The 26,578-nt window shown below is 39.5% G+C and overlaps 1 protein-coding gene across 3 annotated transcripts in view; it reads right to left on the reverse strand.

Annotated features, from left to right (window-relative positions):
* Nucleotides 1–8,318: 8,318 nt before the first annotated feature.
* Nucleotides 8,319–26,578, reverse strand: part of VEZT (vezatin, adherens junctions transmembrane protein) — a 70,157-nt gene continuing 51,897 nt past the window's right edge. For 2 of the 3 annotated variants that reach the window (XM_063447092.1, XM_063447094.1), the window contains exons 5-12: nucleotides 25,091–25,372; nucleotides 22,320–22,469; nucleotides 18,830–18,977; nucleotides 17,701–18,032; nucleotides 14,266–14,459; nucleotides 13,167–13,264; nucleotides 11,891–12,095; nucleotides 8,319–9,619 (exon numbers count right to left, since the gene is read on the reverse strand). In XM_063447092.1, the coding sequence (XP_063303162.1) occupies nucleotides 9,114–9,619; nucleotides 11,891–12,095; nucleotides 13,167–13,264; nucleotides 14,266–14,459; nucleotides 17,701–18,032; nucleotides 18,830–18,977; nucleotides 22,320–22,469; nucleotides 25,091–25,372 (1,915 nt within the window). In that variant the 3' untranslated portion in view covers nucleotides 8,319–9,113. The remainder of the gene's footprint in view (nucleotides 9,620–11,890; nucleotides 12,096–13,166; nucleotides 13,265–14,265; nucleotides 14,460–17,700; nucleotides 18,033–18,829; nucleotides 18,978–22,319; nucleotides 22,470–25,090; nucleotides 25,373–26,578) is intronic. The other variant, XM_063447093.1, reaches the window with a different exon arrangement.

Below are 26,578 nucleotides of genomic sequence, written 5' to 3' on the forward strand. Positions count from 1 at the left end.
ACATAGCTGCTAGGGATCAGCTGACCAGGAGGGGCAGGTAAAGGTGCAGAACGAGATTCCAATCAAACCCCAAAGAGCACATGTATGCATTAGGTCTCCCCCGCCGGCCTCGCATGCGCATTAGGTCTCCCCTGCTGGCTAACGTAGGCGGGGGAGAAGCGTAGGCGGAGCTTGACCCAGTGCCGAGGGACATCAGCGCAGGATTCTGGTAAGTCACTGAAGGGGTTTTAACCCCTTCAGCAACTTGGGATGGGTGGTGGGAGGGAGAGGGGCACTACAGGGTGATGAAAATGAATATGGTTTCCTGGCACTGGAGATTCCCTTTAAGTGACCAAATTGTGCATCCATCCTCAGTGTTTAAAAAGCCTGGTAAATATTGGTTACACCGTTTAAAGGTTGCTGTACACTTTGGTCACTTATTAATTATCTGCATTTATTTATTTTTTGGGAGAAAGCACCTGTCCTGCTGCTGCTGACGGTCTAAGCCAGGGGTAGTACGGTGTCAAAACAAGATCTTAAAGTCCTTTGATCTAGAAGGGCCGGCCCTATTTTTCTAAATTGAAGTCTGTATGTTTCCATATTCTGCTTGTATTATTTATGGGTACTGCAGCTGCTTTGCAGTATCTTATTTGTACGCATACAGGCTGTTATATTGTATATATTAATGAATAGTTTGTGGTATTGTGTATGACACCTATGAATGTGGACGGTGTATGGGGGCTGCTTGTGGAATTGTGTGTGGATCATATGTCACATTGTGTGTTTGGTGCTGTTCGTGTTATTGCATGTGAGAGGCTGCTTGTGGAGTTATGTGCGTGTATGTGGATTTTCCGTTGTGTTTGTAGGCCCGTTTGCATGAGGTTCTTCTGCAGCTCTGTGTATATCTAGCAGTGTGGATGGCTTCCTTAAGGGCCAGTGTGGCCCGGGCTGGCCAGGAAGCTGCTGTAGGCTGCTCTACCCCAGTGCAGACTCCCGTTCACAAGTGCTGCAGTGCGTAAATGGAGTATTGTCCTTCACCACCGGCAATCACTGCTCGGGTTGCACTTGCAAATATCTGAAGTCCCACTGGGTCTCCTGATACAGGCTGTTTGGTTCTGGTGTACACCTTAAATGTGCCATAGGTTGCTGATCCCCAGTCTAAATCAATCAGTGGCTCCCATTTTATCCCACAATTATCCCTACACCATTCATAAAAACAGCTTGAGTAATGTACAAAACAGGTACGTAAAATGAACATTTAGAATTTTCGTGTCAATTCATTGAGGTTTGCTTTGTTGTATTTTGTGTAATTTGGACATTGATAGATTCTCTTTTTAGAAGGCACCAAATTACTATGAATTGTATATGCCCAATTACCTCTAACCTCCCAACATAGACCTGAGTAATATTTTTGGATACGTTTTTCAAGTGATTTAATATTTTTGGATATGCTTTCAAAATAATAAACAATATGTATACATAAAAAAAAAACTAACATATTTGGGCCCTGCCCTTCCTGCAAATAATAAAGAATTTTAAAAGTTTATCCAAAAATATGAAATAATTTGAAAAACTTTGAAAAAAAGACATTGAAGCCATAATGTTAAATTCCATATTTATTTTTCTTCTCAGGTCATTGCGAACGATCACACGGTTGCGTTAATGTAGCCTCCAAACACGTCTTGTAGCCACTATGTTAAGTTTGACATATTAATGTGCATTACTATTGGGACCTTTTTCCTACTGGTCTTTAGCACTTATTTACTGCATTAGTTCTAGTCAGCATCTGTGAGTACTTACCTCACTTACGAATATACCCCATTAAGGGAACCCTCTCCTGGCTATCGGTGGAGCCAGTTTTATATCTCACTACTATTTGTAGATGTTGTTCTATTAAAAGGTTTCAATACCCACGTCTCTTCCCCACTTTTCACTTTGTCTTATGTTTGTGTTCCCCTTTTTCCCTACAAGTACCATTACTCAAAGGGGTATAGACCATTGAGTGAGCAGTCTCCCACCTTCATATAGCTTTATGTTTGGTGGTCATTCTGCCCACTCTTTCCTTTCTTTTTGTAGGCAAGACAATTTATATTACTGCTTTAGAGAATTTTACAAATTTTTTCTTACAGTAGCATATATCTATATTGTTCAGAAATATTAGGTTGTGTATCAAGCAATGTATTTTTGGGATCAATGGAGAGATTTTCAATAATATGGGTAACTGCAAATGCCATTCCAAAACATTTAACATTCATTTCTTGGATTAGTTCAATGTTGATTTAGACATGTTTTGGATCACCGATTTGATGAAATATCAACCCCTTATATAGCTTCAGTTTCTTCATTGACTTTGGCTTTAGCTTCCAGGATTTGTTAATATTTAGAAAAATCCATTCTCCCCGGAGAAGTTTCAATAGTCTGAGAATTTTTTACGCTTTAGAACGGTCACCAATAAATATTCTGGCAGAACCATCATATCAATACTTCACAGAGAAATCACTAGTGGATTCCATGAATGAGTGCCTAAACTTTTGCACGTCGGGTTTTTAAAAAAAAAAAATTTCCTTCGGTTAAATAAAACTGTGTGTTAAGAAGAAATAGATCATGTTTACATTTGTTCACGGTAGAGGTTGTATTAAAGTGTTTTGGATACTATGCATGAAAGGGTTGCGCCAAACTAGTAACCTGCCTAGGGCCCTCTGGGATCTTAATCTTTCTCTCTTACAGTTAATAGAGAAGTTCAAATCTGCATTAGGAGAGACTCAGAGGGGCCAAGCTTTAGGTGAAAGGAAGAGGCCAGATTTTGTCAAACCACTCAGATTTATTAAATAAATATACCGTAATTAAAAAAAAAAAATTACAATTTTTTTTTAAAGTCTGCTAGACATTATCTACCCAACGTCTGGGTTTTCCCAGTGTTTTTCAAAAAATTCCTTCAAATCTTGCTTTATTCATTTTGGAAAATTATATATATATATATTTAAAATCTTTAAGTCATTCTTTGAATGCATCAAGTGAGGAACAGTATTTGCATCAGTAAAGAGCTGAGGATGACCGTCTCTCATACAGGGACATGTCTAACATGGTGTGGCGTTGTACACATATAGGCATTATGAACAGCTAGGTATATCCAAGAGTAGCTACTGCTTATTGCTTGAATGTATACGTACAATTCAAAAGTGGAGTAACAGAACTCAATGGGTAATTTCACACCTTGTAACTTGTAATCTTGTCATTAAATACAGCCCAGCCATTGCTAATCCTGTCGTTAACATGAGATAAAAATAAATGGCTGGGAAAACAAGGGAAAATACATTTTGAGGCCCAAAGCAGGGCTTAACAAATGCTACGGCGACCCAGAAATGTAAACTGGCGCCCACATTTTATCTTAATTGCAGGGCTATTTTCACACATGGAGGACAGGAGCAGCTGTTATAAACCCTGGTATTAAATAGACTCAGTCAGTTAGGAGCTGATTGGGCCTACAGCTGGCTCGGTTGTTCCTGATTAGCTCAAACAGCTGGCAGTCCCTATTTACTGTAACAGACAACTTCTTATGTCTTCTCATTGACCCACATTGTGCTGTGTATATACATACAAAACTTTACATATTGTAGTAGTTAAATATTATGTGAAATGTCTCAAAAGTAAACAAATTTAAAGGACCCCCATAAGGCCTATTTCTCTAAAAAATTGTTCAATAATCTGTCTAAATCTGTGTTAGTGAGCACTTCTCCTTTGCTGAGATAATCCATTCACCTTACAGATGTGGCATATCAAGATGCTGATTAGCCAGCATGATTATTGCACAGGTGTGCCTTAGGCTGGCCACAATAAAAGGCCACTCTAAAATGTGTTTAATGTTTTACTGTATTGGGGTGGGGGGTCCGGGAACTAGTCAGTATCTGGTGTGACCACCATTAGCCTCACGCAGTGCAACACATCTTCGCATAGAGTTGATCAGGTTGTTGATTGTGGCCTGTGGAATGTTGGTCCACTCTACAATGGCTGTGCGAAGTTGCTGGATATTGGCAGGACCTGGAACACGCGGTCGTTTACGCCGATCCAGAGCATCCCAAACATGCTCAATGGGTGACATGTCCGGTGAGTATGCTGGCCATGCAAGAACTGGGATGTTTTCAGCTTCCAGGAATTATGTACAGATCCTTGCAACATGGGGTCGTGCATTATCATGCTGCAACATGAGGTGATGGTAATGGATGAATGACAACAATGGGCCTCAGGATCTCGTCATGGTATCTCTGTGCATTCAAAATGCCATCAATAAAATGCACCTGTGTTCGTTGTCCATACCATAGGCCACTCGACCAACAATGTCGACATCAGCAAACCGCTCACCAACACGATGCCATACATGCTGTCTGCCATCTGCCCTGTACATTAAATACCGGGATTCTTCCATGAAGAGAACACCTCCCCAAAGTGCCAGACGCCATAGAATGTGAGCATTTGCCCACTCAAGTCGGTTACAACCACAAACTGCAGTCAGGTCGAGACCCCGACAAGAACGATGAGCTTCCCTGAGACTGTTTCTGTTTGTGCAGAAATTCTTTGGTTATGCAAAAAGATTGTCGCAGCAGCTGTCCGGGTGGCTGGTCTCAGACGATTTTGGAGTTGAAGATGCTGCACGTGGAGGTCCTGGGCTGGTGTGGTTACATGTGGTCTGCGGTTGTGAGGCCGGTTGGATGTACTGCAGAATTCTCTGAAACGCCTTTGGAGACGGCTTATGGTAGAGAAATGAACATTCAATTCACACAACAGCTCTGATGGACATTCCTGTAGTCAGCATGCCAATTGCACGCTTCCTCAAAACTTGCAACATCTGTGGCATCGTGCTGTGTGATAAAACTGCACATTTCAGAGTGGCCTTTTATTGTGGCCAGCCTAAGGCACACCTGTGCAATAATCATGCTGTCTAATCAGCATCTTGATATGCCACACCTGTGTGGTGGATGGATTATCTCGGCAAAGGAGAAGTGCTACTAACACAGATTTAGACAGATTTGTGAATAATATTTGAGAGAAATAGGCCTTTTGTGTACATAGAAAAAGTCTTAGATCTTTGGGTTCAGCTCATGAAAAATGGGGGCAAAAACAAAAGTGTTGCGTTTATAATTTTGTTCAGTGTATATATATATATATATATATATATATATATATATATATATATATATATATATATATATATATATATATATATATGTGTGTGTGTGTGTGTAATTCAATAGAAGTCTGCTGGCACTCCACCAACATATAGATATATAGTACTGCTTGCCTGGGTGCAAATATCCAGAGTAAAGAGAGCTTTTTAACAATACTTTCCCAATGTTGGCATAATTTGTTCACTCTCTCTCTGTCCCTGAAACAGATACGGTGGTGCAGAGTGGAGACTTTACATTTCCCCTGCATGATTTCCCAACTGCATCACACACACGTCAGCCACAAAATGATGTCCTAGTTAAGTTCCTAATTTTGTATTGTCACAAAAACAAGGTCTTGGGTCACTAGCCCACACTGGATTTATATTTGTTTTTAAGTCACACTAATAAATCTAAAAATAAAGCCAGCAATGTGCCTGTAGGTCATGTGATCAGTTTGGGTATTTTCAGAAGAAAAGCAGAATTTACTTGACTGGTTTAGTTTTTTTGTTTAAAGGATACGGTAGGCACCCAGACACCTTCAGCTCATTGAAGTGGTCTGGGTGCAAACTCCCATCATCCTTAACCCTGAGCATGTAAATATTGCAGTTTTTATAAACTGCAATAATTACCTGCTAGGGTTAACTCCTCCTCTAGTGGCTGGATGTCCTTACTAGGGATCGACCGATTATCGGTTTTACCGATATAATCGGCCGATATTCGGTATTTTCGGCAATATCGGTATCGGCCAATAGGGATACCGATATTGCCGATAATACCTCCCAGGACCGCCAGGCTCATTACAAGCCCGGCGGTCCTGGGGAGAGCAGGCAGCAAGCGTTTACTCACCTCCCAGCAGCTCCTCCAGCTTCCCAGTGTAAATCTCGCGAGACCCGCGGCCAGCTCTGACGGCCGCGGGTCTCGCGAGATTTACACTGGGGAGCTGGAGAAGCTGCTGGGAGGTGAGTAAACGCTTCCTGCCCCCCCTCCCACAGCTCAGCCAATGCCACTGGACCACCAGGGATTAACATATCCCCCCTCCCTGGCAAGGCAACAAGCAGGGAGGGGGGACAACAAAAAACAAATAATAATAATTAAATATAAAAAAAAAAAATATATATATATATATATATATATATATATATATATATAAAAAAAACATTTTTTAATATAAAATTAAAAAAAAATATTTAATTAAAAAAATGCCCCCTCACAGATACACTACACAAACACACTGTGTATATAATTAAGTGTGTTTGTATAGTGTGTGTGTGTGTGTGTATAATAATGCAGTGTGTGTTTGTATAGTGTGTGTGTGTATAATAATGCAGTGTGTGTTTGTATATTGTGTGTGTATAATAATGCAGTGTGTGTTTGTATAGTGTGTGTGTATAATAATGCAGTGTGTGTTTGTATAGTGTGTGTGTGTATAATAATGCAGTGTGTGTTTGTATAGTGTGTGTGTGTGTGTATAATAATGCAGTGTGTGTTTGTATAGTGTGTGTGTGTGTGTGTATAATAATGCAGTGTGTGTTTGTATAGTGTGTGTGTATATAATGCAGTGTGTGTTTGTATAGTGTGTGTGTGTGTATATAATGCAGTGTGTGTTTGTATAGTGTGTGTATAATAATGCAGTGTGTGTTTGTATAGTGTGTGTATATAATGCAGTGTGTTTGTATAGTGTGTGTGTATAATGCACACTACACAAACACACTGCATTATATACACACTATACAAACACACACTATACAAACACACTGCATTATATACACACACACACTATACAAACACACTGCATTATTATACACACACACACTATACAAACACTGCATTATTATACACACACACACACTATACAAACACACACTGCATTATATACACTGTGTTTGTGTAGTGTGTTTATATAATTCAGTGTGTTTGTGTAGTGTGTTTATATAATTCAGTGTGTGTTTGTGTAGTGTGTTTACATAATGCACACTACACACACACTCTGCATTATATACATACACTATACAAACACACACTGCATTATATAAACACACACACACTCTGCATTCCTTATACACACACACACACTACACAAACACGCACACTTTGCATTTAGAATATACAGCATTCACTTTACACACACTACACAAACACTCTGCTTTCATTATATACACACTAGACAAATACACACTGCATCCACTACACTCACACTGCATCCACTACACACACACTACACAAACACTGCATCCACTACACACACACTGCATCCACTACACGTGGCATGTATATTTTGTGCATTTACCTTTAGAAATAGTTTTTATTTTCCAAAATGGTAAATGTACAGAATATCGGCAAATTATATCGGCTATCGGCCTAAAAGTTCACAGAATATCGGTATCGGTTTTAAAAAAATCAATATCGGCCGATCCCTAGTCCTTACACTATACACGAGGACTTCCAGGGTCTACGGAATCCCCATAGGAAAACATTAAAGAATGATTTCCTATGGGGAAATCCTAATGCAAGCGCGGCCATTGGCGTGCATGTGCTTTAGGTCTCCCACGTCGGCTGACATTTGCAGGGGAGGAGCGTAGGCAGAGCTGATCCAGTGCCGAGGGACATCGGCGTTGGACTCAGGTAAGTGACAGAATGTGTTATTAACCCCTTCTGCACCACAGGGGTGGGGGTTTGACAGAGGGGGAAGCTATAGTGCATATGCACAAATCTGTTTCAAATGCCTGTTAAATCTAGGATGGACCATATCTATTCACCAGAAATCTCGTATGGATGGATTAATTCCTTTGTAGAGTAACAGGCATTTGATTCATTCACTGCTGCAGAGATGGATTTATGCACAAGTCTATTAAGCACTTCATCAAGAATTAAACAGCATTAAAGGGAGCTGAAGCCTTACAGTGTTAACTTGAGAATTTCTTTCCAGTGAAGACTTACTGGGTTATTTGCTAAATTTCAAATAGGGCAGAATGAAAATCAGAACGGGAAATTCTTCAATAGGAACTGAATTTTAAAATCAAAATACCTTGGAATTGCAGGGTTTGCGTTTTTACAACATAGTATATTTTTGATAAACACAATATCATTTAAAAAAATGTTTATATATTTGGTTAATCCCAATAAATTTTAAAATAAATCAAAGAATCTAATATCCCATCATAAAGGTTTTAATTTTTTTATTTTATTTAAAAAAAATGAACAACCTAAGCTTAATGAAGTATAATATTTTGTAAGAAATATAGTCACAAATGAACATCATTAGCCAGTACACACTGGATAGAAACAGCCAAGGCGGCAGAATACCAAACAGTGAACATTTGCCTATATTTCTAAAACAAAGAATCTTTTTGCCTTTTTTTGGTAGAAAACAAGACAACATAGATGGTGATGATGATGCAATATTAACATTCTAGAACATGATGAGAGAGAGAAAAAAATCTGAATAAATAACATTAAATATTAAAATAATCCAAAAACATATTTAGGCAGTTGCATCGGTCTTGAAATTAGGTCACACCGTGGACTGTTGCCCATTAACTGGTCTAAAACATTAACCTCTGTTTTTCCAGAGGGGGCAGAGAGGGCTTTGCAATTAAGCACTCATACTGTTATCTGTAAGACAGGGATTGTCAACAGATCCTTGCCTGCTGTGTTGAAAACCCCAACTAAGAAGATCTTTAGGTAGCCTCTGCCTGAGGATCGTGGGGATTACAGTTGAACGATTGGGGAAATACCTGTCGGCTAACCCCTGCTATAAGGCATTGCTGATCACAAAACATATAGGTGCTCTGAGGGTTCATTGAGGCATTGCAGAGTTATAAGTTACATGCCTTCCTGGCACAGAGGACCAAACCACAAAGTTTCTTTGTCCTCAGCTTAGTGTTTGTCCTGTCTGTTAAGTAAGTGTCCTGACATTCAGTGTTCTGCATGATGCAGGACTCGGGGTGGGAGACTATCTCGTAGGCTATGGGGCTATCCCTCTTGTTCTGCACGAATGTCTAAACCATCTCCCTCTACTGCATGATCATCTCCATTGTTTACTAGATCCACATCATCATCACTTTCATCCCCAAAAGTCTGCTCCTGAAAGAAAGTGAAAGTGAGAGATCTTGCAGCCACTTGTGCAGCTAGTCCAGACGCAAAGTGTAGATCTGATGACTGATGGATACGGGCAAGCCGCTCCTTGATAGAGGCGGGCAACACAGTCCTAGGTTCTGGACAGGGAGGAACCATCTGCTCTTCACTTTCGGTTGGCTGAGTGTCTTCCAACAAATTAAATATCTTCTCCTCATTGTCAAGATCACTAAGTGGATGGTGGGAATCCTCTTCTGCATGGTCATCTCCAGTACCATTCATTTCCCTACTGATTTCTTCATGAAAATCTAGTGTTTTGTTATTGGACAACTCATCTGCATCCAAACTCAAAGATGGTTCAACAGCACTGGTTGGCTCCTCGGGTAGCAAGGTTTTAATTACAGCTATAAAACAAAACAAAAACAAAAAATACAAAAATATGTCACGTCATTCGTTTTTTGGTTGTTCTCCATTAGTAGAATATGAAAATTGGCTAAAATCATGGAACTTGTACACAAAATCTAGGGTTTGATCATATACGCATAGTATGCACTATAAATATAGCACACCTAAATATCACACACAGTGTAAACATCATATCAGAAACCTTACACAACACAAAGCACTGTAAGCTTGCACGTTCTTTAGATCACCCATATTACTGATTTCTAGACTAGGATTTGAGTTTTGGTGGTTTCAGCTTCACTGGTTTTCTTAACCCTATCAAAGCATGCACTTGTGTATGCACGATCACAACATTGCAAATTAAATTTGTTCATTGCAAACGCTGGTGCTACCTTTAAAGTGCCAGCTCTGCTGAGCTCCCCTGTACACCACGAGCCGGTAGGGAGATCTCCCTGCACAGTGCTGTGGAGCAGCTCTCTGCAAATGCTCCCTCACAATCAGAGACCAGAAGGGGCATTCTTAGTAGTCTGCACTTAGCCAGAAGGGCAGATTCCACTGGCAGCCCACTGGACAAACTGCGAGGAAGGATCAGATGTCCCCTCAATGCAAAAAAGGTAAGAAGGAGGGATATTAACTAAAAATAAATTTGAGCACTGTGTGGGGAGGCTGAACAGGGAAATACAGTCTCCCCACATACAATCTACCAGCCTGCACACTTACAGCCCCCCCCCCCCCCATCACAGTCAGTCATCCTGTCACATCAACCTTCCTCCCACACACACACACACACGTATCTTCAAACATGCTGTCACATCACCTCCCTCCACCACACAGAGTAAGTCACATCACCCCCCACTGTTCCCTTGTCAAAGTCACCCTATCCCACCACACACACCCTGTCACAGTCATCCCCTTCCCTTACACACATTCATCTCTCTCCCCAAACAAAGTCACCCCCTGCCCGCCCCCCCCCCACACACACACACACTGTCACCCTGGGAGTCAGTTCCCTTATAAAACGTTACGCCTTAAAAAAATAATTAACATTTCCAAAGTCACCCTGTCACAGCCACCCTCATAAACACAGGCAAACATAATTTTATTATTATTATAAATTGCCTTATGTGATTAGAGGTAGTTTGAAACAAGTAGTGTATAATGAAATGGTGAAATGCACTCATTAATGAATTAAGGTCTTAAAGGCTGATTTACCCTGTGTTTTCTGACACCCCTAAAATGTGAGATGGTGATTGGAGAGACAATTATGTTTTTACTAGTATTGATTGATTATGTCATTAATTATTGTAATCATACCACATGTTTATTACTACATACACCTATATATTGTTTGTGGTGTATGTGCTTCACTAGCTTGACAAGGGCCCTAAGGGGTCGAAACGTTGCCTTTTTGCTCCTTGTTCCAATAAAAATTGCCTTTCCTTTGGAATTCGCTGGAGTGCCTGGATTATTTTTTTATATTCAAATTTGATGTTTAGTCCTTTTGGTACTGGGACTTATCCAATAGAGCACCCTTAATTCCATGACGAAGGATTGAGTGCTCTTCCATCATCTACATATGCAATGTATGGGTGTGTGTCTGTTTGTTATAAACTATGAGGAAAAAAGTATGTTCATATTGAGAAAAAAATATTTATTTACACCTCTGATTTCCTATCAGTAACCTTATTAATTGGTAAATGGTTTTTATTTTCTGTCCAGACAAAATGTTCCTTTCTGCTTTCAATAAATAATGCGCTGTCTAGGCAAACTGAAACAAAAAATATATTTAAACATTACTTTCCAGGATACCAAAAACACTTGGATTCTGGGGGTGGCTTTTCTGCACACCGTTTGGTAGTGAAAAACCTCTGACTATCAGGGTAATTCACTACAATGAGAATTCAAGGTGACTACAAAGTGAATTTCACATTTAAGGCTGGAGTAGCTAATCTGAAAGCAGAGCTCACTCACAGAAAGTTTACAGTCCGGCTATTTTTACCTCATATGTAAAATTCCCTTTAATCTCAACGTGTAGTGAATAACTCTGTATGTGTTTCACAGAATAAATAGGAATATTGCGCTGCAAAGGTACCGTTGGAGTAATAGGAATGTATACATTCCCAGAATGTGGCCTTTGAGAAGATGTTTGAAATAATGTATGCATGCCATATATGTTGGTAGATACGAGTGAAAATGATACTGGTTTTACAGGTACCACTGGCTACACAGGCAGGGAATTTGAAGTACAAACACGTGGTTCTAACACGTACCGTGGTCACTAAACAGTAACTGCTTCCATTTTTGTCTCTCTGCTGCTGATGCCTTTAACCCTAGCACAGCCTTTAACTCTTGCAATACCCTCTTGGATTCTTCCCTTTCTCGTTTCTGTCGTTCCCTTTCCTCTGGAGAGAAGAAATACACATCCTCACTACAGAATTCATCTGCAGCCGTGTCTTCCACGTAGGCCTCCAATTCCTGGAAAACATGAGTGGATGTTAAGAGTCCAACCATCAATTGCTCTATAACAAGGTGATAACACACACTGTACGGTTGTTGAGGAAGATGTCGAATCATTTCAGAGAGGTGTGGATAGAAAAATACCTATAGAAACACTTTTGCTTTTAAATGGTTGAAGTCATTAATCTTTGAAATTGCACTTTAAAAGTATATTTGCACAAGTCTACATGTAAAAGCACTTTTAATAATAAAATCTACTTCTAAAATAATTACTTAAGTGCTCCACCAAAACAACACACACACACAGTGAATGGTGGTTATAAAAAAAAACAAAAAAACACCCTCATCTGAAATAATCAGATAATAGTTTCACAATACCTAAATAGGGCAGATACACAGCAATGGAGAAAACAAGAGGGTAAACATCACACTATTCACAAGAGTGGAATCCATCAGCACATGTTACCAGCTTAGAGCTCAGAACTTATCCTATTCTTATTGGATGTCATGGGAGAGAGGACATTATTTTCAAGCGGGTTAAAGCCAGAGATGGAATAAGAAAATGCCTATCCAGGGGTCACATACTTCATCCCTTAAGTTTAGGCTGAAAGGATGAATAACTGTGCAAGTTTTGTTCTGCCTTTGGGAATGAAACCAGGAACGGAATAAATAAGGAAGCAATCATACAACAGTAGTTGTAAGAATGTATATTAAACTTTTACTCCCAAGAATGTTTCTTGAAAAAAAAAAAAAGACAAAAGCTGTCCAAAATGATAAATGTATTAATATTATTCGCCTATAACCTCTGAAAGATGACATTGATTTGTGAATGTTTACAATCCACAAAGACATACTTTAAGTACAGTCAGTGAAACAGCGCTGTGGATAGCATGAAGCATTTCAGAAACGCTGGTTTGGTTCTTGACAATGTCAGCTCAGCATTCTGTTATTCTGAGCGAGATGATAGGAGTACCAACATTAAAACAAACCCCCTATAGTTTACATATTTTACCATTAGTTTGGAAATATAATAGTCCAGTGAAAATTGGACATGGTGTCAAATAAACTGTCACACACAGATGTTCGTACCTGCTCTTCAGGGACTGGATCTTTGTCTTCAATACGTAGGGTGGGAAGCACAAGAGACACTGGAGGGCAATGTGAATTCTCACAGGAGTTTGAAATATCTGGTAAAATTAATGAAAGCTATATATTAAACAAATCACTCAAACACCTAGGGCTTAACCGAGGTAATGAAATGCCAATAGTGGTGATGCTGGTTTCTGACATTTTATCTAATGTTTGTGTTTTTATTCCAAAACATAAATGGTGTCTGAACAACTTAAAAGACTATATGTAGTCGTCATAGGTCTGTGCAATAGAGATACTACAGACACCAAATCAACTTTAGCTTAATGAAGCGGTTTTAGTATATAGATCATGTCCATGCAATCTCACTGCTCTATTCTCTGCCATTTAGGAGTTAAATCACTTTTTTTTTTTCTGTTTATGCAGCCCTAGCCACACCTTCCCGAACTGTGACTCACACAGCCTGCATGAAAAACTGGCTTCATTTTCAATCAGATCTTAAACTTACTTTAGAAGTTTTTTTTATATCATGTTCTGTAAATTAAACATGAATGAAACACAGGATGCTCTAGCAGGCTATACAGAGCAGGGGATAAGAAATTCTAAATGAAACACACTGTACATTAAAGAAAGTTTGAACATTAGATCTCTCCTTACATGAAGTGTTTAGAAAGGCTTTGAAAGTCACATGCAGGGAGGTGTGACGAGGGCTGTTTAAACAAAGGGATTTAACACCAGACTGGCAGAGCATTAAGCAGTGACACTGCAGGAGCATGATCTATACACCAAAAACACTTCATTAAGATCAAGTTGTTTTAGTGCCTATGTTATCCCTTTAACTTATCTTGCATTGCATTACTAAAGGGAATGACTCGGTTATAAAATGCAAAGCATTTAATGCATTTGTAAAAAAAAACAAAAAAAAAAAAACAAAAAAAATATGGTTTTCAAAATGTATTTCCTAACTTCCTAAAATCCTACCTTTGTTGACCTAATTCAACAAGCCAAATCTAATTTATGATAAGAATATCTCACAAAAGCTAAGGTTCACTAAGATGCAGTGGGGTTTCTGAACACATTACATGGTGCACCACAATACCTTTCTTTGCAGGTGGCCTTCGAACCATTCTCTCAACTTGGCATAAGGCCTCTTCCCAGCAGGTATTACTAGCCTGTACATGAGGTTGTAACATCTTCAGCTTCTCTTCCAGGACAAGGGATGCTTCACTTGACATTCCTTGGGTTTCCTTACAGCAGGCAAGTTTTTCTAGTTCATCTTCAAGAATTATTACCCTAATTAAATAGAAATAAAGTTATAAAAACAAAGAAAAATGTTGTGCTCACCTCTAGCAATTATTAGCATAAACTACCACTGACGTTCTCATTTTACTATCAATTAACAGAGTCATTAAAGAACTCATTATTATGAAGACACTTTGCAGCCTTCTAACCTTTTAGTGAGTGAGGCTTTCTCTTAAAGTGAACCCATACATTTATATATACATCATTCTTTTAAATGATAGATAGATACCACATTACAGGGACACTGTAAGCACAAAAACAATAACAACAACTAGTTTAAAGACAGCAGAACCACTCCAGCATAATAGTAGTGTTTCTAGTGTCTACAGCCTGTTCCTGCATACGGAGCACCGTAAACACTGCTACCTATAACAACTCCAGATGGACACAACTGGTGCTTCTTAGTCCAGTGCTGCACATTGTGCTGAAGTTCACCGCACTGATTCAATTCAATTTTTTTCCCCACATTCATATTAATTTGTAGAGCTGAATTTCACAGGACCTACTACTTCAGAAACCTCGGATTTGCAGTCTGCTGCATCTGTCATGCATAGCAATACACCACTTGTATACCTTTACCAGGTATACCTAATTCTGACATGCCTATTTGCTTGCTTCCCAGAGAACGACACTGTCACCATACTGAGAGCACCAAACATTGATGACGTTTCTAACCCTAGCCAACTCCATTCTTAATCTCATCAATCAAATGCTCAGTAGATTGCTGCCCCACAGGAGATGTAAATAGACTAGTTATATAGAAGCAGACTATATTTTTTTTTAATTCTTTATTTTTGTTGTGCACAAGATAACAAAAGAGCTTACGATACCACATCAGCATAAGCAAGCACAAAAATATCCTAGCAGTATACATATATGGCATTAAGGTGGTGGCACATTTTTTTTGAAGTGTAGATATCAACAAGCTAAACATACACATCTAGTTACAGGTCGCAGGAGTTAAAAGAAAACATAACATGCAATTCTGTAGGTATAGTAGTAATAATATCACGAGGGGTTTCAAAGCAAACATGCGCTAAGTGAGGTTGGTGAATGGTGACATGATATGAATGCGAGAGAAGTGTGCATGGTACCACGCTTCAAGAAAATTCAGCCTCTGCATGCTTTTTTGTGCTGTGGTGGAACAGGCTAAGTTCTACCCATCTTTGCATATTGTACAGTTGTACCATTACAAGGCTAGATGTGTATTGCGATTAGGAAACCAGCAGCACTGTAACAGCTGAGTGCTATGAAGGTAAACCACGGTATCTATATCCGTCTACTCCTCCCCTCACTACATCACGTATTAATATTTGTGCACATTTATGAATACAGATAGTAAGGAAAATAAGATGAAAAATGGAACGTAAAACATAGTGAATAGCCTAAATAACAACAAGTCGCGTGTCGTGCTGTGCACATCATATGACATCCACCTGTTATGTGTGTTCTCTGGCAGCAGTCTGGCACCGGGTTCAGCCTACTCTAACGTGTTGCAAGGTTGGTGTAGTGCGGAGTAGGTACAGGTGAGTGACTGCAGGGTTGTGCCCGTGTAGGGCTCTCCTCCAACTCCAGGCTTTAGTGAGGGCCTGCATCCCAGATCCCCGGACTTGGGTTTTCCCAGGAGCCGAGTCCCTGCTCCGTCCGGAGCTAGAAGTGGGTCTAGTCGTTAAAGACCATTGTCTGAGAGCAGTCTTCCGCATTTGCGGTGAATTCAATGAAATATTGCATCTGGAAGGTCTCGGCACAGGCGGGCAGGCGTTGGGTTGAACAGGTGCTGGTGTGCTTGCCTTGAGGAGGGCAGTTCGGCTTTGACAGGTTTGTTTCTTTGCTGGCAGCACCATGCTCAATAAAGGCAGCTTGTGCCAAGTCATGTAATCGTGCCCAGAAGCTCCGGAATATCTTGTCAAGCTTATGCAGAGTGTGCTCCAAAGACCCGGGGCGAGGTGGTTTAGGCAGACCCAGTGCTCCTTGTTCAGTGGTGACGACTGTCGCCATCTTGCCGGATCCGCGTGGTCGGAGTTCAGCTCTTGTGCGACCAGAATGCATGAGTAAGTGCAGAGTGAGTAACTCAAGATATGCCCGTGGTGACCGGGATAACCCCCACCGGTCCAAAGGGGGGGAGAGGGGTAGGATAGCAGTGAGAACGGACCTGGGGTCTGGAAATAAGGAGATCAGCCGCCTCTCCAAATATCATCCCCAACAAGCCACGGCAGAGGTGCTCGGGTTTCCTGCAGGTTACAGGCTTGATTAAGGTATTTTATTGTGCAGCCGGGCACCGGGGCTCAAATGGTGCCCTTGGGTGGGTTTGGTTGTCAGTTTGCAGGTTTTCTCACCCCAAAATAGGCTCAAAATGCAGAATTGTCTGCTCTGCTCAGAAGCTAGGCTCGGCCCCGAAGCAGACTATTTTTGTACAGGATTACTCTTTCCTGTGACACTGACAAAGCAGTGGCATCCAAATGTAAAAAAGGATTGCAAGTTTAACAGTTATGCTACTGAAATTATTTGAAGGACTATTAGGGGACATATTTCATTATTAGAAAGCAACACGGTTTTATGAGAAACAGATCGTGGCTACCTAACTTAACAGTGATGCAAGAAACAATGAGTAAAACATATATAGCGTCACCCAAAAGATTGCTGTAAAAAAATAGGTGTAGAGTGTAAGGTGGGTAACTAAGATTGAAAAATAGAATAAAGACAAAGTGAAATTCTCGAGTTACACAAATGCGGTAAGTAATCCGGAGTCCATTTTCCATTAAAGTGCAAATGTCAAGGAGACATAATAAGCCTATACATTGTGTACACAAATGTCTTATAACGCTATGCCATTGACAGAGTAGTAAAGTCTCCAATTATGGAGTTCGGCCCGGTGAAACTGCTTTCTGCTCACCCACACTGGGTTCATTATTATCATCTTGACTTTCATGTCTAACTCTCATTAACAACATATAATATAGCGGATCTGACATATTAGAGTAATGAGGATAAGCACTTTAAGCTTTGATTACATTATATAATATATATTTATATATATATATATATTTTATAAATCTCATGCTTAGGGAGTATGCCATGGACTTTCAAGGTTTGCAGTTTTAAGGCATGGCTAGTAGTGTAGGATTTGACATTGTTAGCTATGATCGATAGAGGTCTATTCTACCCACAATTTCATCAAACCCCAAAAAAGCAAAGTTAGAGAAGGTGCTTCTGTCTCGATGCAGAAACTCACTCATTAAGAAGAGCTTTCAGATGTAACTGAAGACTGCGCACAGCTCCATGTAAGTTGCTCAGTTCTCCCGTCTCAGGCTTTCTCTTAGCTGTGCGCTCCACTCCTGACTGGTGCTGGGTTTCGAAGTAACGGTAAAACTCGTAGCTGCGCTTGAGTTCGCTCAGACAGGTAGCTTGAGTCTGAGGTAGATCCTGGGCCACATCAGACCAGATGTAGTGAGGGAATTGTTCTGGAGTTACTATAGGACCTTGAGACACATTTTCAATAGAGAGAAGCAGAGCTAAGCGGCGGAAGAACTCCGAGCTCTGTCCTATCCAGAGCTGAAAGAGAACCTGCAAAAACACAAACATGTTATCAGTAACTTAGAACACAGATTTAGTCGTCAAGAACATTGTTTGCAAACATGAAACCATGTTCTTCTGTGTCACATCTCACTTTGCCCAGTAACCGAGGCAAATATTAAAACGGTTCAATTTAAAAAACGAGGACCAACATAAATTTAAATATTGACTTATCACTAAGTTTAATCCGAATGTAATCCTTTCCAAGACTCCTGTTACATTTTAATTTCCTTCCTCATGTTGATTTCCGTCTTGGTCTTTTTTTATTCTGAAATTTTATCCCTTATTGAAACAAAATGTAAAATTTTTGGATAAACTTTTAAAATGATAATATTAATATTGTGACGATGTTTTTAATCATTAGATTTTTTTTGGTATTTTAATATTTAAAAAGTTTTTTAAAGTTTATCCAAAAATATTACATCATTTCAAAAGCTTATCCAAAATATTACGTCAAGGCCTTAGTTCTTAAATGTTTGATGTCCACTACTCGCACTAGTTGTGATTTTCACGCTCACTACCCCCTTCATTTTATCACCCAACAATTTATCGTGTATTGTGTCTCTCTCTCTTTACCTTTTGTAGTACTTCCTCTGTCCATGATGAATGTTTATAAAAACACATAAAACTATTTTCTTCTGAAAGCATCCCTGCCAAAACCATCTAGATGACTATGTACTAGGCATGGCAGAAGGTTTTTAAGGTAATTTGTCATTACAACAGTGCACATTAGAGAAGAGCAAAGATATGAATGGAATATATTTGCCAATAGCTAACATGATGCTTACCTTCAAAGCTGGAAGGCTGAAGCCATTTGTTAGATTGTGAGCTTCTTCCTCAGACACGTGATCCTCACTTAATCCCAAGCCCAAGTCTTTCAACGGGACAACACAGATATAGTTGCTCACATTATCAATCTCAGAGTTTAAGGGGTAAGTTAAGTTAGTGTTAAGGAAAAGCATTTATATAGATTTATACGAGATTATGAACAGATGATGTACAATTTAAGAGACTAAAGTTTTCATATGGCAATGTTTCTAAAAACCTGGGTCCTTATGCTATTTGCGGGGATCACCTTTTCACTAGAATAAGCACATCGGATTCTGGTCAACTGCACACAATAACCTGTTTATCCGTTTAATAACTCACAATTAATAATGGATTGCTACACTAAGCCCACACACACTGAATTAGAGGAGCCGAGTGCAGATTCTAAGAGACTGAGAACACATTTCATAGTCTACTTAGTAAAAGCTTATTTTCTACACATCACAGCCAGACATAGAGCTAAGATTTATTATATATTTTATTTATTATTATTGTCTACAGAAAGGATTTTAGGTGCTTTGTACTAAATATTTCTTTGCATTGTCTCAAAATATGCCAAAATGCAATTTATATTATAACCTATAGAAAGGTCTCGGCCATGCTATCCTTTCCCCTTACAAAAAGCGGTGTAGAATCGTGATTAATCCTGTGGACGTGCTGTAAGAGGCAAATAAATCTCATGAAGAGGACACATTTCCATTGAATCCATGTTTCCAATTCATAAAAAAAAAATGGACCCAGTGATATACGGTTCTGAGTTGGGAAGCATGTTTCCAATTCACACAGGAGCAGTATATCCCAGGACACACTACTTGTTACGCTGGAAGAGAGTACACACCATATGTACAGATTTCATGGTGTCAATCCCTGTGTCTAATAATAATCAAAGGAATCGCTTGTTACACAGTAGTATTGATCGGGTACCATTAGTGACCTGCTAACATCTCGAGCTTGCACGAGTCTTTAAATCTCAAGAGTGACAAAAAAAACTAGAGTCACTTATGGTGACAGAATAAAAAGGTTCCAGCTCAATACTATAAATACTATATGTATTTCACAAAATCTGAAAAAGTGGAGACGATTAAAAGGCTATTACATCAACAACTTTAGCATGATAGGGCAGCTGCACACAAGGGTCACAAATAATACTCTTCAAAATGCCTCCTATTAATAAAACAAAAACAGACTTAAAGAACAGGTAAAATACACACAGGCTGTGATCGAAGAACAGACAATACATTATCCGGGTATCTATTAACCAAGGAAGGTGTTTGTTTTAACTGCTATCAATGGGCTAATAGCTAATAGCACAATCAAGAAGAACATGGAAATCTCTGTGGCCCCACTAATCTTACTCCACCTATTGTTACACAACTAAAACAAAAACTACTCGGACGCTAATGAAATCGTATTCATAAGTAGTTTTCACATACCAGTCTCTGTGATCAAATTTGTATGTAAATCGTTACCTTTAAAGTTTCAAGATCCACACTAGCCATTGGCAAGTGGACATTTTTGAACCCACGAGTAGAGATTCACCCATGGAGAGTGCGCCATAGATCCTCAAGGCTTGTAGTGGCAAGTAAATTTTAAGGCCGGTCTAGTTAAAACTGGAAATTTTACTATGTGATGCTTGCTGGAGCATCTAAGTGCCATTTTAACCTATGGTCAGACAGAGGGGCTCTCCTCGCCTCTCCATTGTTCGGAACATGCAGGTTCATTAATAACTGATCACATCTGCTAGTTGCAAGCAATGTTTAACATGCTGATTTAGAATCACATAGTAAATATCTTCAAGGATGGCCATTAAATTAACACACAGACTCCTATGTAACTGGATTGACAGATTGGTTTTCCTATTCACAGTCACTCTTCTATTACACATAAAAGGCTCACATAAGCAATATATCACTATCCACAAGGCACGCACCTAGTAAAAGGGGACGTTTTAATTTTCTGTTAAGGATCTTAATCTCCTGAAAATTAATCCTATTCCAAATTTCCTGTGGCCTCATCGAGCAGCACCTGAGTCCGTATCTGTTTAGTGTAAAACTATGGAGAGCTTAAACAGCCAGCTGGGACTGTGCTTTAATATGGAAATTCAGAATGAGCACCTGACAGCTGGGGGAGATTTACACAAGTTTAAGACCATACATCCACCATTTCCATTGAACTAGCCAAACATAGGATGTGGTCAGAGGTGTACAGCTGCAATGAGAGTAAGAAAAATACAGAAACTGCTTCTCTCCAGCCTCTCTCCAAATGTATCAATATACGTTTCTAAAATTCCATCGTTATAAAATCCTGTTACAAGAAAGGCTGGTAGCCTGCTGTATGTTTGGTGGACATTTATAATTTCTATATTCTTTCAGGAAGTTTTTAAATAGGATGCCAGATAATATAGGTGGAATTAATTGAATCACGTCAGAAATCTTGAAAAAAACAACCACCATAACCAATTAATTGATTTCACACTTAAAGTATGGATTAAACTTCTATAAATTTTCTCACTCTGCTCAGCGGACGGTAGGAACCATTAAAAGTCCAGCAAAAACGGGGCAAACCGAATATCGAATCTTGTACAACTAGAAAACACTATATAAGTTCATTGCATTGTGTATTTATCAACAATTATCAGTAACCCCAGGCCTAGAGAGTGTTCATTTATAGTTTATATCCTTCACCTGTCTCGAGTGGTTAGAGATCTCAAGCCACGGCCTTCTTAAATATACTATTTAGATTAACAAAATGAACAAAGGGTTCTTTTTTATATTATAGGGATTGTGGGTAAATTGTAAAATACGCAAAACAAATCTGGAAGAGACACTTCGCAGGGTTCTCCAGTTTTTTTGGTTAGACCTATTTAAATCAGATTTTGCTCTAAAAAATATAAAAATAAAAAATGAGCCTTCTATGACTGAAGCCACCAGTTAATCTGGATAAGGTAATATTATGCGGTTTTACCCCCGGTGTGTGCGCATGTCTCCCCTTCCAATGCAGCTTGGGCCCTGGATGTGCCAAGACTGAAAAAGGTTGTGATGTCAATCATGTTTGTAACACGTCTGCTCTATATGAGACAGTGAAACCCCAGATAATCGTTTTAGCATCATCAGTGGCTCACATTTCACGTCAAGGATTTCTGTAAATCTAAATGGTCATTTAGACTTGCTGCTCTTGCTCTTAGTGGTTAAAAAGGCACTGATCATACCAGAAATGATCTATCGGGGTTAGAACGTCTATTGGAGTGTCCTCATGCATGAGACCATTGGTAAAACGCAGAAATATTCCTGATAAAAGTAATGATGATTTAACATCACAACAAGCTTCTATCAATTTGCCAAAAGCCTCTCCTATCAATTCCAATGAACAATGGTTAGACTACAAAGAGGTTTACTCGGCTTATATGTGAGAGCAACATATAACAAAACAGGAGTGAAGCAGCAAGGATATTGTTTGAGCATGTACAGCGTAGCGAGATGTGACACTCTGAAGTTGGTTCTGACAGTCCTGTAGACAGCTTTGCGTAAACCAAGGAGTTGCTGGCTGGTGTGCTGTCCAACTTTATCATAAGGACAAGCAGCACTGACCCTGTCAAGCAAACTTGAAAAGTAAAATGTGATACATCTGTACAGATGTCCCAAACCATTCATACATTAACATGTAAACATACACAATACAACATTCTAATGGCAGTATTCTATTTTATTTAAACGCTCAGTTTTTATTATTTGAACAAATAGCATTACATGTTGCATCAAACACATCTGTCATTAGAAATATGGTTTAAGGTTTATATTTCAGATATTGCAAGCACCCTTAAGGAGGAAAAGTACATAACACATGATGGGAAATCGGGAAGGGACTTTGGAATAAAGGGGAGGAAGATGAGGGGAGATGGACTAGAAGGATGACGTGAAATAAAATAGTGAGTAGCAGATTAACAAGGGTTCTAAAAGGGACTAATCTATGGATGGTCAAGAAAGTTTTGCAAATAGTGGGTTTTCAAGACTGATTGAAAAAGGTGGCCATTTTAAAGTTCTGTTCTGGCACAGGCTAAAAGGGAGAATTTGAATTATCCCCCCCAATCTATCTTATGGATCTGTGTACAGTGCACATACAATTTTAAATCCCCTCACTTCCCTATCTACCCCTTCCCTCTTCAGTTCATAGTGCGAACATGGGCTCTGATCTGGTAAAAAGGTCCAATCCTAAGAATCATTCAACTGTACCACAATCGGGCACCGCCGACGTTAAATGGAAAATTGAAAGGTAGCGCTAGGAGCTCTGCCCAACATTGGATTGCAGGTAAATGTAGCACTTTATTTTGACTTTTATAAGATGGGGACATAGTAAATAATGCCCATTAGGGGATTATAAACTACACAATGGAATTTCAGAAAGAGGATTAGAGTAACACTTTTACTGTTGATTTTTTTTTAGAAAAAAAAGCAATACAAGTTAAATTCCTATTTCTTTTAGACAAAACAAACAAAAAGCCAACTAAATTTATATTTTAAAAGTCATCAACTTCTGCTTAGGATGCAATAAAGCCTCCCAAATTATTTGCATAAACTTGATTCAGTCCTAAAACGCAGGTAACCCATTTAGTGCTATCAAACATTCACAGGAAATTAAATCTAGCAATAATTTTTAAAGTATAGCTGTCAGCACAAGAAACACCTTGAGAGAGTAGGGCACTGTGAAAATTTTTAAAGAATTATCAGATTTATTTTGTTAAAATTGTTTAAATTGATGCTTCAAGCACCATAGCATATGCTCCTTGCACAGATTACGATGTAAGGAGGCCCATGCCCGTCTCACTTCACAATCTCGCTTATAAGTGTTTGTGAGTAAATTTGTCGGAATTTAGAAAAACCTCTGCAGCTATAAGTCCATCGCTCAGTGACACATGTCATGAAATTGTATGGTGTGTTCACTGGGCAGACATGTGCTAAATTAGTAAGTATCAACAGGCTCCTTCTCAGCTTACAGTGAAGGAGTCTCAGCCAAGTCTGTATAAAACTGAATGGAACGGTCAGTAAGCCGTCTGTGTTAAAGTCTGTACACAAACAGGCGAGCTCTTACGGAGTGCAGTGATGAATGACAGACGTTGTTGGGAAGGGTCAAGTTGACTTTCAACTCAAGCCCCGTGTATTTCGAAGCCTGGCAATGCTTCTCTGGCAGTTTACTCCTTTGTTTCAATAAATTCTAGGATGATTCATTAAAGTTTGATGCGCAAGATTTAAGTGGATGGTAAGGGGGAAACAAAACCAAGCCAAGCAAAAATAAATAATAAGCAACAACTACAATCATGCCTGAAAATTTGAGTCAAGGATTCAGAGTCCTCATTTTCCACAAGATAAATTTATAGGACTGGAAATAAGTGGGGGCGCAGTAAGAAAATGGGACACGTTTGGGTATTATTACTGGAAGATCCTAGTGTCCAGATATAATTCGGTCACTGGAGAACTTGCACCCAGTATGGAATCCCAGAGTCTGTGAATGAAACTCAGAAAGCTCCTTGCCATGACCATGTGGGCCCTAATACTTTCATAAGGGATTCAAAATAGGAAATATGGGCTTCCCCACAGTTCAGATACTTAAAATGCAACAAGACTTAAAACCTAGAACATTTGGTAAGAAATTGCAGCTCAATTTGATATGCATTTTTTAATCCCAAGAAAGTTCTTATATAACCCAACCGCTCTGATGCACACACCTCTCATGGCAACAGGTTTGCGCTGATTTGATGCCATTATAAAATCAAGCTTGCTCCATGGCATACATGAAAACTACATGCTACCCAGGATTAAAAGTGGGAACTCAAAGCGAATTTGACATTTTTAATTAAAATTGCCAAACTAGGGGGAGGTGGGAGGTTTCCAAGCCAACTATGCTTCCAATCTGGGTGTTTTGGTTTAAGAATGTCTCATTTATTTTAGAAAATAACCATCTACTTTGCATTGTTTATTTGAAAACATGTAACTTATTTTTTTTTAAATAAATTGTTCATCAAATGTAGACTTACAACTGTGGCAGAATGACCATAATGCTTTACACAAAACTGTATAATGGAAACAACTGCACTACCATTACTTAATAGCACAGTATTAATCCTGTGAGATCTCTTTAGAGACGGACCATCTGCATATAATAAATTATGTTATTTTAAGACAAAGCATTTATTTGGTAAAGATAAAAAAATGGAGACAAACACTTACAGGGTGAATCCTCGAGATATGACTTCAGTTTCCTGAATAAGTCGTAGAGCCTTTCTCACCAGGTTGGTGAATGCTCGGCTGTTTGCTACAGTTGCCTCAAACTTGCCAAAGTATTTTTTCAGCGTGACTCGCAGCCTGGCTGCATGCAACGCTTTCATTGCGCGCAGGACGGTAAAAATGGCAACTAGAAAAAGTCCAGGCCCCCAGATGAGCGAGGAAGAGATGTTCCAGGACTGCAAAGCTGCCAAAGCACTGAGGAAGGCAAACAAGATGGACATGTCCCTGCATAAAGAACGAGAGTCAGATTAGCCACCATGGGACACAACACGACTTATAATCAATATATCAACTGAGGAGACCTCTCTTTTGGGGTCTTATGGGAGGAAAATATGTATAAAGTGCAAAGAAAATAGACATTGACAAATAATTAGAACTTTCCTTATAATTAGCACTTGTAGTTATTTATTAACAGGGCACTCTAGACACCATAACTACACAATCATGTTTCAGTGGTTATGGTGCTAGCAGGCTTTCAGTTCTGTGTAAAGTAGTTTTTAAGCAGTTTAACACAAACAGAGGGTGTTCCAAGATGTCCTTGCCCCGGATTCTTGCTGAATGTATTGTGACAAAGTGCAAGGCATTGTTATGGATGGAGAGTATATTTCTCCAAAAGTAAATTGTAATATGTAAATTGGTCTGGTTTAGTCAGAACAGTTTTGCAATTTATTATGGGTTCCTGGGGTGGAGCATTTGGAGTGAAGGGAGGGCCAGTACTCCATGCCACAGTTTACATACAGCACAGCAGGCGCACAATCCAATTACAGGAGTTCTGGATCACACAGATAGTTGCTCACCTGTTGGCAATGATTAGCACAGGACTGCTATAAAATTTCCCTGTTAGGTATTCACAGGGAGGGAGAAGGACAAGCAGTGTTTGAGACTGCATTTCTCCCTACAAGAGTGTGTTCTGAAGGAGAAAGGAAACATTTATTTGGAAAAAAGGTCTGTGCTCAAATTTGTGTTTTCTATGGTTGGAAGCGGGTAAGCCGCCCAACAGCAGTTAGAGGAAAAACTGTGAGTTAGTACTCAGAAGAGCAGGGCTTTTCTTTTTGTTTAAATTGCCAGACCTCTTAATAAAGAAAAAGATTGCATTTACAAGAAATTCGATTTGTGTGATGTTCCCTTCTGTCTGCCTTTTTTAGGCCGGTGGGGAGATCAAAGTTCACCCTCACCGGTCTCCGGGCAGTTTGTTAAGCGAGAGGGAGGGAGCTAGGACCCGGGAGCCTGCTGGACAGGACGACGACCCAGGAGGCTGCGATCCTCCTGCGAACAGGCACGCCGGAGCGTTGCCACGCATTACCATGGCAACGCTCCGTCAGAGCTCTAATGGCGAGAAGAAAATATTCCGGACAACGTGGTCCCGAGCGCGCAGCCCGCCGGTCTGTCTTCAGCCCACCAGTCACTTACACATCTGACCGATGTCTGACT

This window comes from Pelobates fuscus, chromosome 3, assembly GCF_036172605.1.
Source record: "Pelobates fuscus isolate aPelFus1 chromosome 3, aPelFus1.pri, whole genome shotgun sequence".
In the NCBI taxonomy this organism is placed as follows: Eukaryota; Metazoa; Chordata; class Amphibia; order Anura; family Pelobatidae; genus Pelobates; species Pelobates fuscus.